Genomic DNA, 16980 nt, shown 5'->3' on the forward strand with positions numbered 1-16980 from the left:
CTTAAAATAAACCCATCACTGCGTAGCTTTCTCCGTTTGTATGAGGTGAGATCTGCTGCACCGTTTGTATGAAAGCCTGTCGTATGTGTCATCCACATCAAACTAAAAGCTTTATTCCTAATGAGCTGGAGGTCGTCATCAAAGAGCATGAGTTCCCTGAAATGTTTTGAAGAAGGCAGTCTTGCCAGAAGCTCTGTAGTATTCCCACTTGACAGCCTGTAGTATGAACCATCCCGTGTGCAGCTGAGTCTTGGAATTATGCTCCCACTATACATGCTAGCTATTACCTTTCATGCTATGATTTTTCTTTGCACCCAGTGTCACAGTACATGTTTATGCCTTCTTGATAGAGGAAGGGCTCAGAATCACAAGATACTGCTATATATATATCTGTATATAATTTCATAACTTGTTCAGGAAATGAGATAGGTGACTGTATGCAGAATAAAACATTGGAAAGTTAGTATTTATTCAGGATACATGTCAGAGATATGAGTCTTGAACTATTTTATTACATCATTCACTAGGATCAGCCTCCTTAATTTATTCCTTCTCTTTGTGATCACTTAAAGAATGGAAAGCAAAGTACATCTAATGATCTTTTGCAGACTAAATCTGGTCAAATACCTCAGTGCACTGCTAGGCTATCTGTATTCGGGTAGTTTTTCAGTAATTTATGGAGTGTTTCCTGGAACCCACTGGAATTCTAGGGACATGGGCCCTAGACTTACCAACTGTCCTGCATCACCTCTTTGTTTTCCTTTCAAGTCAGCTCCATTTTCTGGGTATAGCCAGTCCTTTGTGCCAAAGTGCTACACGTCTTCACGTGTGTTTGAGGACTCACTAGCAGGTGGTTTAGAAAGTTGCAGATGCACCAGCCCTGACTACTGTAATTGCTGTAACAACCATGGATAAAATGCAGAACACAAGTGAAAATAGACTAATCTCCGATGTGTGCCAGAATGTAAGAGGGGACACTGGTGATCATGACCTTAGAGCAGTTGAGGATGTCAATGGAGGCTTGCCAATATAATGCGAATTAGAGAGGCACACATAGAAAATCTGTGCTCTATGTGGATCATAGAATTGCAATAGGAGTTGCTTTGTGCAGATGAAGGATATTTTCATAGGATTACTCTATTACTTTCTCTTCTCATATTTCCTCCGTGCCCCGAGAAGAAATATAAAATTGTTTCCCATGGAGTTAAACCTTCAAAGAAACCTACCATAAGGGGAAAATGCAGTGTAGAAGTTCAGATGTTAGCACTTTCTGCAACTTTCTTTTTTGTATTTTTTTGATATTTGCAATTTTTTTCAGTCTAAAATATCCATGTATTCTACCATTCAGCTTACTTGAAGTGATTATCTCATTATTAAGTCATAGTGGAAACAAGTCCTGGTCATATGGACAAGATGGATCTCAAGGGTAAAGGACTAACTACAGGTGGGAAGCTGTCGTTCTGACCTCCCCTGCAGCTCCTGTGAAATCTATCACCATCAGTGTTTTACACAGAGATAACTGTTGTGGTTTAGCAATCGGGCTGTGAACAAAGTAGTTTTGATATATATAGCTTTCTTTAGTGCTGTGTAAATGTAGTTCATGTTAAAGCCATACTCAAGTAAGGCCATAGGGGATAACAGTTTTGCAGCAACTTCTTATTGGTGACGTTCACTGTCCAGACTGGGGACACAGGGAGGTAGTCAGTGAACCTGCACAGCTTTCATTTTGTTTGTCTTGCTGTTTGTTTTGTTGTGGCAGTTTTGGGGTGCAGGATAGGAGAAAGGATATGTAAAAGTGAAACAATGAGGCTGCCATTTTGGCCATGTAGTCATTAAATGTTTGTACCCCTAGGTGTTTAGGTTATTCCTACTTGACCCATTTCCCCCAGGAAAGATGCATACTGTTTCAGTATAAAGATAGTTTCAGCTTACTGGATCACAAATAATCCCTTTTAAAATTCATAGTTCTGTGAACTAGCTTGGTGTTTATTAAATATCTGTGTATTTCCATAACAGATTAAATTGTAGGCTGCTTAGGTTGGCATGCTTGTCATGCCAACTGCTTCACTGCCCAGTAACATCTTTATTGAGTGGGGCTTTTTTCCGCTCTTTGTCTTAATTTGGTGCCCTTTACATCTAAGGGAAGGATCATCTAGGAGCATAGAATCTCACCTCCTGCTGGGAGGTAATGAATGTAGGTATACCTGTAAAAACTGCTTGGATTCAATCAGTTTTTATCATCATAACCTTCAGCTGAATGTACTGCAGCTCATGGCTGATCTGTTGTTAACTCGTCCATGTGTGAATAGAGCAATTAACATGCTGAAAAAAAATGTAATAAGTTATTCTTGTAATATATATTCCACATCTTCTGAAATAAGACATTCTAGGAAATGCTTCTCATTCTGATACAGATTCTCAAGGTGTGCAAATACTGTGAAGAGGCATCACAAGGATAATCGGAAAGACAGGCCTGGAGTGATGTTTTTCTCACAGTTTTCTTCGTATATAGAATAAGTTATGTGCAAAAATGACTGCTCACTACAGTTGGTCTCAGCTTTTTAGAAACAACTACGTGTTTGTGAAGAGAGATCCAGTCACTGGTGCAGAGTGATCTCAGCCTTTGCTGCATTTTTTTTATCATAATAAAGAGAGGTGAATGAGAGCACAGTGATAATGTAAGGTTTGCCACATAACCTTGTGCTTCAAAAAAGTTTGCCTGATGTCATGAGTTTCCATTTGTCTTGAACAAATTAATCTGAAAATCTTATCAGTGATGAGGTAAATATAAAATATTTAAAGTCTGATAATCCTGCTCTAGGAATTTGTTCTTGATGATACTGAGTGAAACGTGGGAATCATTCATTTCCTACTGAAGCAAAATTCTGGATAAAATTAAACGATACTGTGTAATACATACAAGAAGGTACATCTTCTGCTGCACATCCTATTCCTCCTGCACTGCGGTCCAGTGCCTTTGTAGCTGCACAGATTTAATCTACCTGTCATGTATTTGATGTGCTGCTGATATAGCCGGGTTCTACACTAGTGAAGCTCCCCAAATGAACTATAAACTCCAAGATTTCACTACGGGCTTGAAAATACATGAAGAGGCATCGAGCACTCCTATTGTCAGAGAATTGCAGTGGAGTAAAGTTAAAGATGTTTCATGTAGTGACATGGAAAGGATGATCTGCGTCTGCGTTTCTGTGAAAAAACACAGTAACTCAAACTGAGAATCATGGATGAGTTTTGCACATATTTTGGATCAAAAGATCCACTTACTGAAAAATATCATAGGAGAGTATTTTTTTCTTCCAGCGTATTGCTTAATTATTATAATGCTAATTTCTGGCCTTGTTTACTTGTATTGGCTGTCTGTTCTGGATGAGCTCCTCACTCTACTAAACTAAACAGAAATCTATTAATTGCTTTAAAACAGATTTCTCTAGTTGTATTTAAACAGCATTTGGAGAATTTGTAGCAAAATCAGACTGAAATACAAAGCCCAGGCTTTCATGGCAGTGTTGTTTTCTAGTCCCCACTTCCATCTTTCTTTCCTCTTCTCTGAGTAGTCTTTGAACCCACTGCACCATTCCAACCCAGTTTAGTGCAGCCATTGAGTTTGCAAAGGACCTTAAAGATTTTTTGTGGTTTTCTTCAAATTAAATGAAAATAAATAATGGAGTAGATAGAGATACCTCTTGATGCCTCTGAGATGGGGAATTAATTTAATCCTTATTAGACAGAAGAGAGTCCACTGAGTCTCTTGGCCTCATGACACAGGGGATGAGGTGCCCAAGCTTTGCAGGTTTGGAACACCCTGTGTCAGGTACCTTGCAAGAATTTCCGTGGCTTTTCAATACCAAAGGCCCCTGCTGCTCACATCTGGTTCATGTCATTTATGGAAGGAATGGCAAGTTTTAACTTTCTTAATGTATTTTCAGTGGTAAGAACATCAACTCAGATGTCTTTTTTCACTGTTGCAATTCATTGAATTGAACAGTAATTTAGTAGTCATGAACAGACAAGGCTGGTAATCCTTGACACTAGCAAGATTATTAAGCATGTTTTGGAGAGGGGTGTTTCAAAGCTTGAGTCTGTGACTGCTGGTAGAAAATCAATTTTTTCTCAAAGTGGGAGTGAAAATAAAACCAGTTCAGAAAAAGAGTTTATGTGTGTGCTTACTAATAGCATATGGAGTTCCTTTCAGTCTTTTAGTAGTTGTGTGAAGAGATGAGAAAGGCTGAGAAAGTTGGGGCTGTTCAGCCTGGAGAAGAGAAGGCTGCGTGGAGACCTCATAGCAGCTTCCAATATCTGAAGGGGGCCTATAGGGATGCTGGGGAGGGACTCTTCATTAGGGACTGCAGTGACAGGATAGGGGTAATGGGTTAAAACTTAAACAGGAGAAGTTTAGACTGGATATAAGGAGGAAATTCTTTCCTGTTAGGGTGGTGAGGCACTGGAATGGGTTGCCCAGGGAGGTTGTGAATGCTCCATCCCTGGCAGTGTTCAAGACCAGGTTGGACGAGGCCTTGGGTGATATGGTTTAGTGTGAGGTGTCCCTGCCCATGGCAGGGGGGTTGGAACTGGATGATCTTAAGGTCCTTTCCAACCCTAACTATTCTGTGATTCTATGTGACAAAAAATAAACAACAACATTTTGACTCATAAATCCATCCCTTTATCCAAAGTTGTGCAGCCCAGCTAGGAAAGCTGATTAAATGGTGTTTTATAAAGAGGTAGTCTTTTAAAATTTTCAGTATCTTTAGGTCTTTGAAGAGAAGTGGTTATCTTTGAATAGAATGAAACATGATCTTGACTTAAAAATTGTCATCCTTGATGGGTCGTGTTAATATTTATTCATCCAAGTGGTTCTATTCCTGTAAAGTGTTGCCTCCAATCAGATCATGTCACCTACATGAAGCAAGTCCACCGTGTTCCCAGGATAAGCAGGTCACAATAGGTCAGTGCTCAGACCTGTGAAGCAATCACACTGCATCAGCTAGCCAGCACATTTCCTGCACAAGAGGTAGAGAGTCAGTATTCCTTCCCTCTGTCAGAGATAGCCTGCTGGTGGAGAAGCCATCTTCCAGATGAGATTCAGAATTGGAGTCGTGTCGGTTTTAGTCGTTACAAGTGCTGTGGCACTGCTGGTGCTCTTTGTCAGAGACAGGCTGCCCACAGGCTGCCTGCAGTAGAGCAGTTTCAGTGCAGTGTGGAATTTGGCACCTATTGTTGGAAGCTCTTGGGAAGCTGCTGTGCCCCTGCTCTCAAGCAGCACTGATGCATGCTGAACACAAGATGTTTGGGTAATCTAGAGGGGAAAAAAAGAATAGCATCTGAAACCTAATTGAATTTCAGCGTGTTTCAGTTTACAGCTGTGGGTTTGACAGTTCTTTTTTTCCTGATAACCCTAATTTCTTAAGTCATCCGAAATTGAAAAGTCTTCCTTGGAAAAAAGTTTGGAAAGTTAAAAATAGAGTGTTCCAAAGCCTCAGGAGCTGCAGACTAAACAAACAGAATTCCACCCATTTAATTACTGCATTTTAATGGTGCGTTTGCCAGGCAATCTAAATATTTTTCCTTTTTTCTTCATGATTTTTTTTTGATGTTACAAGGTTGGATAATAGCTGCACTCTGTTTCCTTCATATATTCTCCTTACCTTGCAGAACTTCCTTCTTTTCTCAGCTTCTCTGCTAGGAGAAAGCCACAGCCCTTCATACCTTCATCCTGAGCCCTCATGCTGCAACTATATATTGATTCATGCTGTTGGCCTATAGAGTATTCACAGTGCAAGTGCCTTAAAATAGCAATAGGAGCAGAAATGTGGCCAGACCTGTTTCGTTTTAGCAGTTGGGGCCTTGCAAAATAGTCATAGCTTCAGGAAGAAAGTGCCTAAGTTGCTAAGGATGATTTCTCAAATAAAGCTTGTGTTGAAAAGAAGTGCTTGTTATGAACTCTGCCTTTTGTCTTGTGTGGCTTAATCTGCTTACTTTTGTTCCCTGTGATTTATTTAATCTCACTTCATCAAAGCATATCCTTGCAATCTTAGATTGCTCCATACTTGTCCTGTTAATAAATTGGGTGATTTACATGTATGCTGCCAAAAAGACATGGAATTGTTTAAAAATTTGAGAAAATAGAAACTTCTATGTCTTTCTTTGGTCTTGAAGGCATATTTTAAGACATAATAGGCTTCTTAATCTAAGCAGATACCTTTGGTTGTTGGTTCAGAAGTGTTTGAGATTCCAGGTTCTACTGGAAGTACAAGTACTTTTAATCAGTAGGATTTAGGTACAGCGATGTTGGGACAGTTTGTCAGATGTACTCACCTGCACTTTTTCACCTAAAACCTTCACAAATCTCCGTGGTGGTTTTATGGAAAAAAGAAGATATTGGGAATTAATTGCCCCTGCTAGTCTTAAAGGAATTTATCATCTTACTCTTTTAGCTTCAGCAAGGAAATGACACTTTTCACAAATGAAAAAGTATGAAAACCTGAAAATAATACATACTGTATTTCTCAGCTAATCCAGATCTTATTTGCCATGGATAGTTTATGGTTAAAGTGTGAGTGTAGTCACTTTTCTCTTGCACATAATTGTAGTTCTGAATTTGAATTCTGCTTTCTACAAATATTCACTTACCTCTTTCTGCTTTAGTGGCTATTCCTGCAGCAAATTCATTGTATGAGTGTATGGAAATACTACAGTAGGACATGGGGAACCAGAGGAATGTAGACATAGTTGCAATGTAATGTATTTAAAAATTCATATGGGATCATTCTGGTTTTGCAATATTTGCCCAAATGACTGGGAAAAAAACATAAAAGCCAAAGCTATAACGCTCATACCTTATGCAGTTCAGAGTGTATGGGTCACATACACTTCATGTCCAGTCTTTATGTACAAAGTAATTAAAATGTAACAATATAAACATATGTATAGAGCTGATGAAGAAAATACACACACACATATATATATATACACACAAAAATAGTAATATTTACCTACATTGAAAGGCATATATCCTATTTGGAATACATTCATGTAATTTATAATGTATCAATCTATAGTTTTATCATTTTACTTTGCAAGTCAAATAGCTATTCTGTTCTATTTCTGGTATCATGTTAATCTCACACATGTGCAGGATGGACACAGCTAGTTTTCAGTGTGCTTCCATTAAGTGTCACGCGGCTAACTGTTAGATTTCTTGAAACAAAGAGAAAACAGACAGTGTAAAGGAAAACACTTCCTCCAGTTCCCTGAAGCTGTACATGTCTGAAACATGCTGCTGACATGGAAAACATGAACAATGCCAGAATCAAGGGAGTGACCATGGTGAGTGTTTTCCCCTGTAGCCTTGAGTTTTTCTACATGCAAGTAGTCACAGATAGTCTGTTGTGGGTACCCTGAGGATGAATCGGCCCCTCCAAGGCTGCCTGTAATTAATACATCTTATCCCAACTAGAACATGTACAGTTCCACTTTGCTGCCCCAACTTTGCTGAATGAGCGCGGTGCCTTTGACATGAATGGGGAAATCCCGATGCCATTGAAATAAAGAAGAGTTCTGAGGTGGATTTCTCTGGAGCCAGACTTCCACACTTTACCATGGTGCTGCAAATGACATCCATCTACATTAGGAAATCTGAGTTGTCACTGTGGAGCTCAAAGATTTTGAACAGAGCTGTTGTGAGGTCTGAATCTGATTTTAAAGCTGGGTGTAGCCAGATATAAAGAAACAGTTAACTTGAGTTGCAACAGTAGGCTATGTTGTGGGGAAATCAATTAAATGAGTTCGCTCTGTGCCTCTGAAATGAGATGTCATTATGTTCAAATCTAAAAGGAAACAGCCGTACCACCTACTATGCCAAAGCCTTTTTTTTAAACTAGTCCCAATCTCAGCTTCCTGCTTTATCATCATACTGCTATCCCTCTGCCTGTCAGGGACCCGCGAGTCTCTGGGAACTCATTTATAGTACTGCTTCTGTGGCCTCTCCTGAACTCATTTATAGTACTTGCTCCTGTAGCTTCTCTCATATGTCTGTTATTCTTTGTGTGAAGTAGCTCCTCTTTTATTTCAACCATTCCAGAAAATTCAGCCTTCCTGGGGGGGGATGGAGAGGAGGGAGAGCGCCTCTTATTTTACTGTGCTGTTTTACCATTCACCTTGTTTGTATTTTTCTTCTCAGAAAACCAAAAGGGATGTAAATAACTTTGATCAAGACTTTACACGAGAAGAACCAGTATTAACGCTAGTGGATGAGACAATTATAAAACAAATCAATCAAGAAGAATTTAAAGGGTTCTCTTATTTTGGAGAGGAGCTACTGCCATAGACAACGCTAGGCTGACAGATGAATGATGCTGCAAGAAGTGATTCTGAAGAGATCGTCAAATTACTGAGACTCAGTAGATCAAGAACTACTTCTCTTACCCTGAGCCCATATCCCCAATTAAAATATATATTTATTGTTTTCTTTTCCTTTAATCTTCTGACCTGAAAGCACTCTTAATTTCTGTCTCACAAAGCAATGCAAAATAATTTTGTATCAGAAATTGTAGATGTAACACACTGCCATATATTTGCAACTTTTCTTTTATTCCTAAGATCTCTCCAGAGGATAAAATTGCATCCTTTCCATGGAAAATGAAGCCATGCTATTAAAAGTGACTTAGCAGATCACGTTCTATAATCACATATGTATTTAAGCTAAAAAGGTGAGAACTGTTTCTTCTGCACTGGTGATTATGGTGAGATCTGTACTCAAAGGTGGAACAAATAAGTAATATGTTACCTTTTGGTAAGCAAAGAAGTCTGCCTTCGTGGAGGTGTAATCCTCAACTATGAGTTTATTGTGTCGAGGTACAAACTTAAAATAAAGCTGTCCAGAAAAAGAAGCACAATTATGGCTTTTGGTGAAATTCCTCATGCAATTTATGGAAAACTCTTAGGAATAAGAAGGGTCACAAAGATAACTGAAACTTTATTTAAAGCCAGAAACAGATATTATATGGATAGTTATTAAAGGGCTAAAGAATAAAAAGCCTATAGTGCTTTAACACAGCTATATATAGGCATTTTACAGTTTTTCAGGCAATTGGGTGTACTATCCATGTTACCAAATTGAATATCCATTGAAAAGAGCCATTGATGTGATGGCAAGCTTGCAAATGTTTACAGTTAATTTGAGATAAAAATTAATTATAAACATTATAAATTTGCCTTTTCCATTGTAGCTAAGCTGATACTTTCTTATTTATATTTATTTTCTCAGCAGTGTGTTACTTTTGCACACTTTTACAAAACCATAATACTACTGTGTTTGTTGTTTTTTATGTTTAAGATCTAAAGAGAAATCCGCTTTTAGAAGACACAAAATAAGGCTACACGTGCATTATGTGGAGGTGTGTTAAAAAACGGAAGATCAAACATTCACAAACTGACATTACTGAAAGTTGTACATTGAATTTTTTTTGTGTATGAATTGAAATGGTAACTCATGTGGACAATATTACTAATGTGAAGTTACCTCCTGTAGATACGCTAACAGTGTTATGTACTTATATTTCCAGGAGTACCCTGTGGTTTGGTTTGTTCCCTTTTTTTTTTGTGTACATGTATCGCTGAGGTCATTTTATTATATATTTTACTGGACTGAGTGAGCGGTCATTGGAATCCATTTTAATTGTTGCACATGGATTTCCAGCTGCACAAAAACATATATACTTGTGATTGGCAAAGTGGCACTAAAGAAGCTTTTTTGCCTTTTGTACAGGTGAGATTTTGTATATAGTGTTTGCTGCAAGGCCTGTGGAATTCATTGAATATAGAGGTATCAACTGCTGCATGTTCAGGCATACTATTAAAATGTTAGTCTATGAAAGAATAATTATAATAATGTCCATGTGCAATACTCTTGTATGTGTATTGGTTCAAGTTACTGTCAGAGAGATGAGGTTTTTGTTATAAAAGATGTAGACATATATTAAGCTATACTAAATCTCTTGTATAGTTCTCTTCAACTCTATTATGACATGATAGAGCTCGGAAAGAGAAAGGAATGTTACAAATCTTGGTGGACGAAGTGTGAACCATTGGCTTTAAGAGATAATTTCGGTCTCAAGCAGATGACTTAGTTTGTGTCAGTTTTGCGTCTGGCTGCTCATAGCCTGTTACTGATGACAACGTTCAGTTCCATTTTGTTTTGTTTTTAAAACTCAGGTGTAATTATTATATATATTCTTATGATGATTTCAAAATATTAAATATTATGATATATCAATTAATGTGTTGTCTGGCCTACAGGTGTAATAATGGATCAAGCCTTTAGTTTAATTTAATTTATCTTCAGTAATCTTTTGTACTGGGAAAAGACTATAGCTTCTGGAGCTGCATACCAGCACAGAAACATCTTAATGATTGCATCATCTCAATGTTTAAATTTCTTTCTCTTTTAGAAATATATTGCAGAACTGCCCATCAATTTGTGTCTCGCCACTGGCTCTGTTCATTTCCCATCACGGTTAGCTTTTGACATCCAGGCAAGAACTGATCACAATGCTAAAGCATTCTTTTCCATAGGTGAGTAGACTGGCTAGGAAGACGAGTTATCAGATAGTGCACTACTGTTTGTAAAACAAGAGGCCTTTACATAAAACTCTGAGCATTTATTTTGAAGGAATAAAAGCGTCCCATAAAGCTTTTGTAAGCAAGCTGTGTAGTCTGCATTCCCATTTCTCACATAAAGATAAATACAAAACATTTGTATTTAAGAGGCCTCAGCACCTGCAGTGTTTGGTAGGATGCAAAGAGAAAAGTGAAGGAGATCAAAACTTTTGCATGGGCAGGTATTTCTTCAATATAAATAGTTAGATCCTCTGCATTGGGTTTACACCGGAAGGTTTGTCTGTTACCTTGTACATTTTTTTAAAGATAATTCTTAAAAATGGACATTCTGTTACATTTCTGCCTGTTCTGTAAAATCTTTCCTGTTCCTTCTTTGTAAAATGAGTGCAAAATGCCAAAAAAAGATTGTTAATAATAATAATAATTATAAAGAATCCATTGTTTCTTGTTTTTCCTCCCAGATAGACTTTACTTAAACATTGAAACACATTTTTCTCTGTAGGGTGAAAAGTAATTCTCTCCAAAAAAAGGCTTACAAATTACCTCTTTTTAAATTATGTGCAGAATAGTTCTGGCTAGATATAAAATGCATTCAGTTGGGGGGGGGGGGTAGGGTGTTTTTTTTATTGTGAGGATTTATTTGTACAGAATTTTTTTCTTATGGATGTAATTTGAATCTCTTGCCATTCATTAGTGTTCTTTCATCGTAAACATTATTACTGTGCCAAATGTACTGTATTCAAAAGGATGTGAATGTGTATTGTTTCGGAACCTAATAAATACAATGATGTTAAATCTTATTTTTTTCCCCAAAGTTTTCCTGAGTATTTCGTAATGAGGAAGAAAGAAAGATGAAGGATGAATATTTTTCCTGTTACATGTTATACAAAATACCATGAGCTTGTCTTTTAGGAGTGGACATTTTGCAAAGGAAGGATTTGCTAACAGGAACCTCATCTGTGAATCGCTAAATACTCCAAGAGAAACACAGGTAACAGTGTGTGAACTCTATTTATTGTGGTTAATCTAACATTTACCTCAAAAGCACCAAGCAGGTGAGTTTACAGATATTCCTGCTTACCATCTACATGATGGTCACTGAGTTCTGACTGATCCCAGCATTCTGCTTAGCTGCATTGTTAAAACTCACTTCAGTGGAGCTCTTTGTATACAAACACTTGAGACGCCTTTAGTCTTTAATTGCGTTGATTAGAGGAATTAATAGTGTGCATATGTTTAATTAGTTGGGATCATAGAGCTTATTAAATGATTCATTTACCTTAATCTGTCAATGTGACATTGTCTGAAATATTTCAGTTTTTCACTGAGTTTCTATTTGCACCTCAAATACTTTCCATTTTCATGGTTTAAAATTCTTAGCTTCCGTTTCAGTAGATCAGCTGTCAGGATACTCTGGCACTAAATCCAGTTAACAATCATTCCACTTAGGTACTCTAACCAGCTTTAAAACAAAATGGAAAATAAAAAGAGTGTTTTCTCCTCAAATTGCAGTTTTTTGCATAAACCTCCATTCTTTTTCCTTCATGCTGAGTCTTATTGAAGTCACTGAAAGTGTTTGGTGCTTATGAGCATATTCCAAATCTTATGTTGATAGCATTAGCATAAGCTTTGACACACAGATTTTACCAGTTAAACAACTATGTAACATCCTGATTTTCTGGATATGTTATGCAACCTTAAAAGCATATGAAAACTTAACCCTCACCTTACAAACAATAAGCATCATTGGTCTCCAAATACATCAATCCATATCATATTTTGTCATAATGTTGTAACTGATGTCTGTTCAAAAGAGTTTTATCCTTGCTGATGGACTGCAGAATTTGGAAAGACAGCAGTCTGTTGAAGAGGAATGAATCACAGTCTGATTGACTGCCCATACTGTAAATGTGGTACTGAAAGCTGAGAGGAGTCTCAGCATGTATCTGTCTGCTTCTGTGGACTTCCAAACAGCGGCTGTCAGACCGCTTTACATTCGAAAATGGTTTTAGCCTCCTAATAGTCTAGTTGGTTACATGAGTAAATCAATCTGATAAGCACCTAAACAAACTGAACAAACAATAATTATCCAATAGTGAATTGAAGCATTGAATAGGTGGACATATCCTAACTTGAAGTAGCTATGTGAATTCAGCTTGGACCTTCATCTTTAATTAAAAATACATGGGGTGAATATGCCTTATCCCAGGCATGAGGAGAAAATGAGAATAAATTAGATCAGAGTGGACATCCTACAGGAATAATAAATTATTAATCTGAGTAATATAAATAACATATTCATATAATCAAAGGAGCCATACTGGCTGCTCAGACATTGCTCCCAAACATCATTCAGCACAGCAACCAAACATTCCTCAGGTCAGGTATCCTGCTCTTCGTAATGGTCAGTAGCTTAAGCAGTAACATGCACTATTTAGATATCAAGAAGTCAGCTTTTGTTGTAGCTATAGCAGTATAAAAGTATAAGAAATAGAAAATACTTGTGAAAAAATCTGAGAAGAAGAAAGCACAAGATGGTATTCTGCCTGCAGCAGTTTGACTCCATGATGTTCTGAAATAGATGGTCTTTGTTGTATTTAATATCTCTGAATAAACCTTCTTTTGATCAGTCAGGTTTTGAGCAATGTCAGCTTTTTATGGGAAAGAGCTGCACAGCTCAACTAGTCATTATGTTAAAAATTATTTCCTTTTGTGTATTTAGACCCAAGCATAATTCCATTTTATATTGCTTGGGTCTTTCTTTGAAAGAGGATACACAAATATTTGCTGTTCACCTTTTTTATATCACTCAGAATTTTATAGGCCACTTCCTCAGCCAGTTCTTTTTCAGATTGAAAAGTCTTACTCTGTCAGTAAAAAAGCTTCATAAAGACACATCCCATATTTTTGGTCACTGTCAACTTTCTATGCATCTTTTCTAGTTCTACTGCATCCCTTTTGAAGATGGGGAGTAGAATTACGTGTCATATTCAGTATGTGGATGTAACGTGGGTTATTACCATGAGTACTGTGTTTGGGGTTTTGTTATGGTTATACATGTTTTTCTTAACCCAAGTTTGTTCTCAGTTATTTCACAGATTCCCAGAGCAGTGGCGGTTGTAAATCTAATATGCATGCTTTCTTTCAGATTCTCCAGTCATAAGGAAGATAGGTTCTGTCCAGGACGTAAAGAAAATACATTAAACAGGAATTAAAGCGGTGCAAAATGCTTCCTCAGTGCAGGCTTCCATTTTAGCAGTAAGCCTTTGATGATTACCTTCTCAGTATGGTTTTCCTACTGCTTTTGTAACTCTTATATATAGCTATGTTTAGACTATTTTTCCCTAGCTTGCTTATTAGAACATTGCATGCAGCAAGTATTATTCCAAAATCAAGATAAAGGACATGCTCTGTTCCACTGCTATCAATACAGGCTCTTACTGTATTCCTGAATACCCCTTTTTTTGACACATTAGCTACAATGAAGGGGAGAAAGATAAGGGTTTTCTTAGCACGCTGGGAAAATATATTTGTGTGCCAAAATAGTTCCCACTCCGTCTTTCCTTTTACCTCATCATTGCTGTGGAAGCAGGAGATAAGAGCAGCAGCCTGAGGTAGAGCACAAGCTGCCACGATAAATATTGTGAAATGATTATGCAAGACTGTCCAAAATTTGGAAAAGCATTAAAGAATTTGCACATTTGTACACAGATGTTTAAACCTTGGAAAAAAAATCAGTTAGGAAGAAAGTCAGTGACCTTAAGTCTATTGCTGATTTGAGCACTGGATTGAGAACTGAATTAAGCATTGCGTTCATGTCTCATCACCATCCAATACTACATCTGATGTAGTGTTTTAGGTACTATAGGAGGTAGCATGAAGGTAAGACTAAAGCTGCTAGTAACAGCCAGGCTGATGCCAATGTACATTCTCATTTCTCTAAACCTACTAAGACAAAATGTTACCCAAAGGTGCCGTGCATCCAGGACTGGTGCCACAAGGGGGAAAGTAAAGAACAGGAGTCCCGCTTTTGGCACACACAAGCTGTTAGCTTAGCTTGGTCACCTTATGTAAGTACCCTTGACAACCTTCTAGGAATAAGCCAGGTATTCCTCGAGTGGCAATCAAGACATGCCTGTTCAAATATGTCTGTCAGATGGTGACAGTTACAGAGAGGCAGAGACTGAAATATCCACATGAAGAAGTGTGTCTAAATGTCAGAAATGCACTCGTTAGTTCTGCTTTCACGTAGAAAGAGATCAGTACAGTTCACTAAGCAACCTCCTGATTTCATTGACGTGAATGGCATGGAGCTCAAGACTTCAAAATTCTCCAATAGGAGAGGTACAATTATGGCTATTTTACAGATCAGCAAAGTGAAACTAGGTGCTGTGATTATGATTGGCTTCTTATTGCATTAGTATAAAGTCAGCAAAGTGCTAGAAAAAGCACATGAAGCGAGAAGTGAAGCAAGTCAGTGCTCTCACTGTACAAATGTTTCTAAGCACAAGGTGTGTTTCAAACCATGCTTCACTAAAATACCTACCGGTGGTCTCCTGTGAAAGAGCTTCATGGCTGCTTGGAGTCCCCTTCTTTTCATGTTTTCATGCCTCTTTTCAGTTGCTAAGCCAAAAGACAGTCAAAATTTGTGTGCAATGAGATGCAGTGGATGCGTAAGGGGGACAGGGATTGGTTTTACAACGGATAAGCTTTTTATTATAGCATGGTTACACCCAGGCAAAGTTTGAGAACCTCTGTGTTCTAGAAAGGGTATTTACTCTGAGTCTTTGGTACATGAGAAAAGAACAGTTTCTGTTGATTTTTAGTTAATGAGCAGTAAGAAGTAGGCAAAGATACCAGGCACATGGAGCTACGTTTTTCTAAATAACATTGTGGTTGATTAAAGTGAGCAGATTAAGCGTCAAAGAGATTATGCAAATCTCACTAAGGTAAATGTTTGTGTTAGGGTGGGGATCACGGTCCTGTTTGGAAGCAAACTTAAGACCTTTAAAGTTGTTGGAATAATGTGGAGACATTTTTTCTTTAATTAAATTATATGCTACCCCCTTACACGCTAGTGCATTGCAGCTGCACTTTTATTATCCCTGTGTAAAGGACAGGAGCTGAACTTCCTAGGTACTGAATTCTGCTGTTATAAGGCTTGGTCATGGTTTATGATGCTGCTCTACCAAGGTACAGGGTGCTATGAAATCCGTCCAACACCATCTCTTACCTGATGAACTCTGAGGCTCTGGGTAACCCCAAGATCAGTTCTTCCAGACTACAGGAACCTCACTGGAAAACTGGTGTTCTAGAACAGAGGATTTTTTTTCCACTTCCAATCCCAGATAGATTGCCAACTTTTTACTCAGCTGTCACCAGGAAACTCTATGTTTGAGTGCTATGAAATACAGTCTGATGTGTATTAAAAGCATTTAAAGCATCTCTGGTCATAGAAACAGCCTGCTAGAATCACCAGTGTGCTCAGTCTACCAAATATGTGCATTAAAGTGCTGATCCAAAGTCCATGGTATAGCAAGCCCCTCATATTGTTAATTGCAGAGTCATCTTGCACTATAGATACAAGATTGTTACGACCCTACCTTCTGCTGCACATCACCAGTGCTGGCTTGATCAGACAGCAGCTGGATACATACTGACTTCAGTGGGAGAAGAAATGGAAAACCGTGCAGGACATCATTATTCTGACAAGTTGAAAGGCTACAAAAGCAGCATTAAACCATCAGTCTTTAATATCACCAGAGAAATCTCCTTCCTCCAGAAGGAGTCAACTTACATACAACATCCTCCCAATATATCCCTGCTGAAAGCCTGTGTACTGTCAGCCCTCAGCCTTCTGAGTGGCCCATACCAAGCGGTGAACTGTCAAGATGCTCATCTCCACCACATTATCCTTTTTTCTCATCTGATTGCTCAGGGATAAGAGTAACACACCGCAGGAGCATTTCACAGTGGATAATAATGCTGCCATCATGTATTTGGTTGACACACAGAGAGAGGATCTCCAGCTGCAAGACTTCAAATATGAGAGCTTTACGGGTGTTTTTATTCTTGTTAATATTCCTTCCTGTGTTGGGAGAAGAGTCTGGGTGATGAATAAGAATGGAGGGTATTAATTTTCATTTACTGAGCTGTCTAGCAATAATTTGAACCACCCACACAGCTGAACAAGTTTGATTTCAGAGCCAGGGAGGTTATCAACACCAATAAAAATGCAGTTGTCATATAGCTTAAACACTATGCAGGAGCAAAAAACCTCCTGGTATATCGCTCAGATGCAAATTGAAAGTATTTCTGTAACCTCTGACCCTGCTTGTAAAC

General features: G+C 38.1%; 1 protein-coding gene across 3 annotated transcripts in view; it reads left to right on the top strand.

The window, feature by feature from the left end:
* PRKCE (protein kinase C epsilon) overlaps positions 1–11438 on the top strand; it is a 287923-nt gene extending 276485 nt beyond the window's left edge. For 2 of the 3 annotated variants that reach the window (XM_062637004.1, XM_062637005.1), the window contains exon 15: positions 8201–11438. In XM_062637004.1, coding sequence (XP_062492988.1) covers positions 8201–8347 — 147 coding nt within the window. In that variant the 3' untranslated portion in view covers positions 8348–11438. The remainder of the gene's footprint in view (positions 1–8200) is intronic. The other variant, XM_062637006.1, reaches the window with a different exon arrangement.
* The last annotated feature ends 5542 nt before the right edge of the window (positions 11439–16980 follow it).

This window comes from Pezoporus occidentalis, unplaced genomic scaffold, assembly GCF_034315485.1.
Source record: "Pezoporus occidentalis ecotype Australia unplaced genomic scaffold, CSIRO_AGI_Poc_V1 ctg50, whole genome shotgun sequence".
Taxonomy (NCBI): Eukaryota; Metazoa; Chordata; class Aves; order Psittaciformes; family Psittacidae; genus Pezoporus; species Pezoporus occidentalis.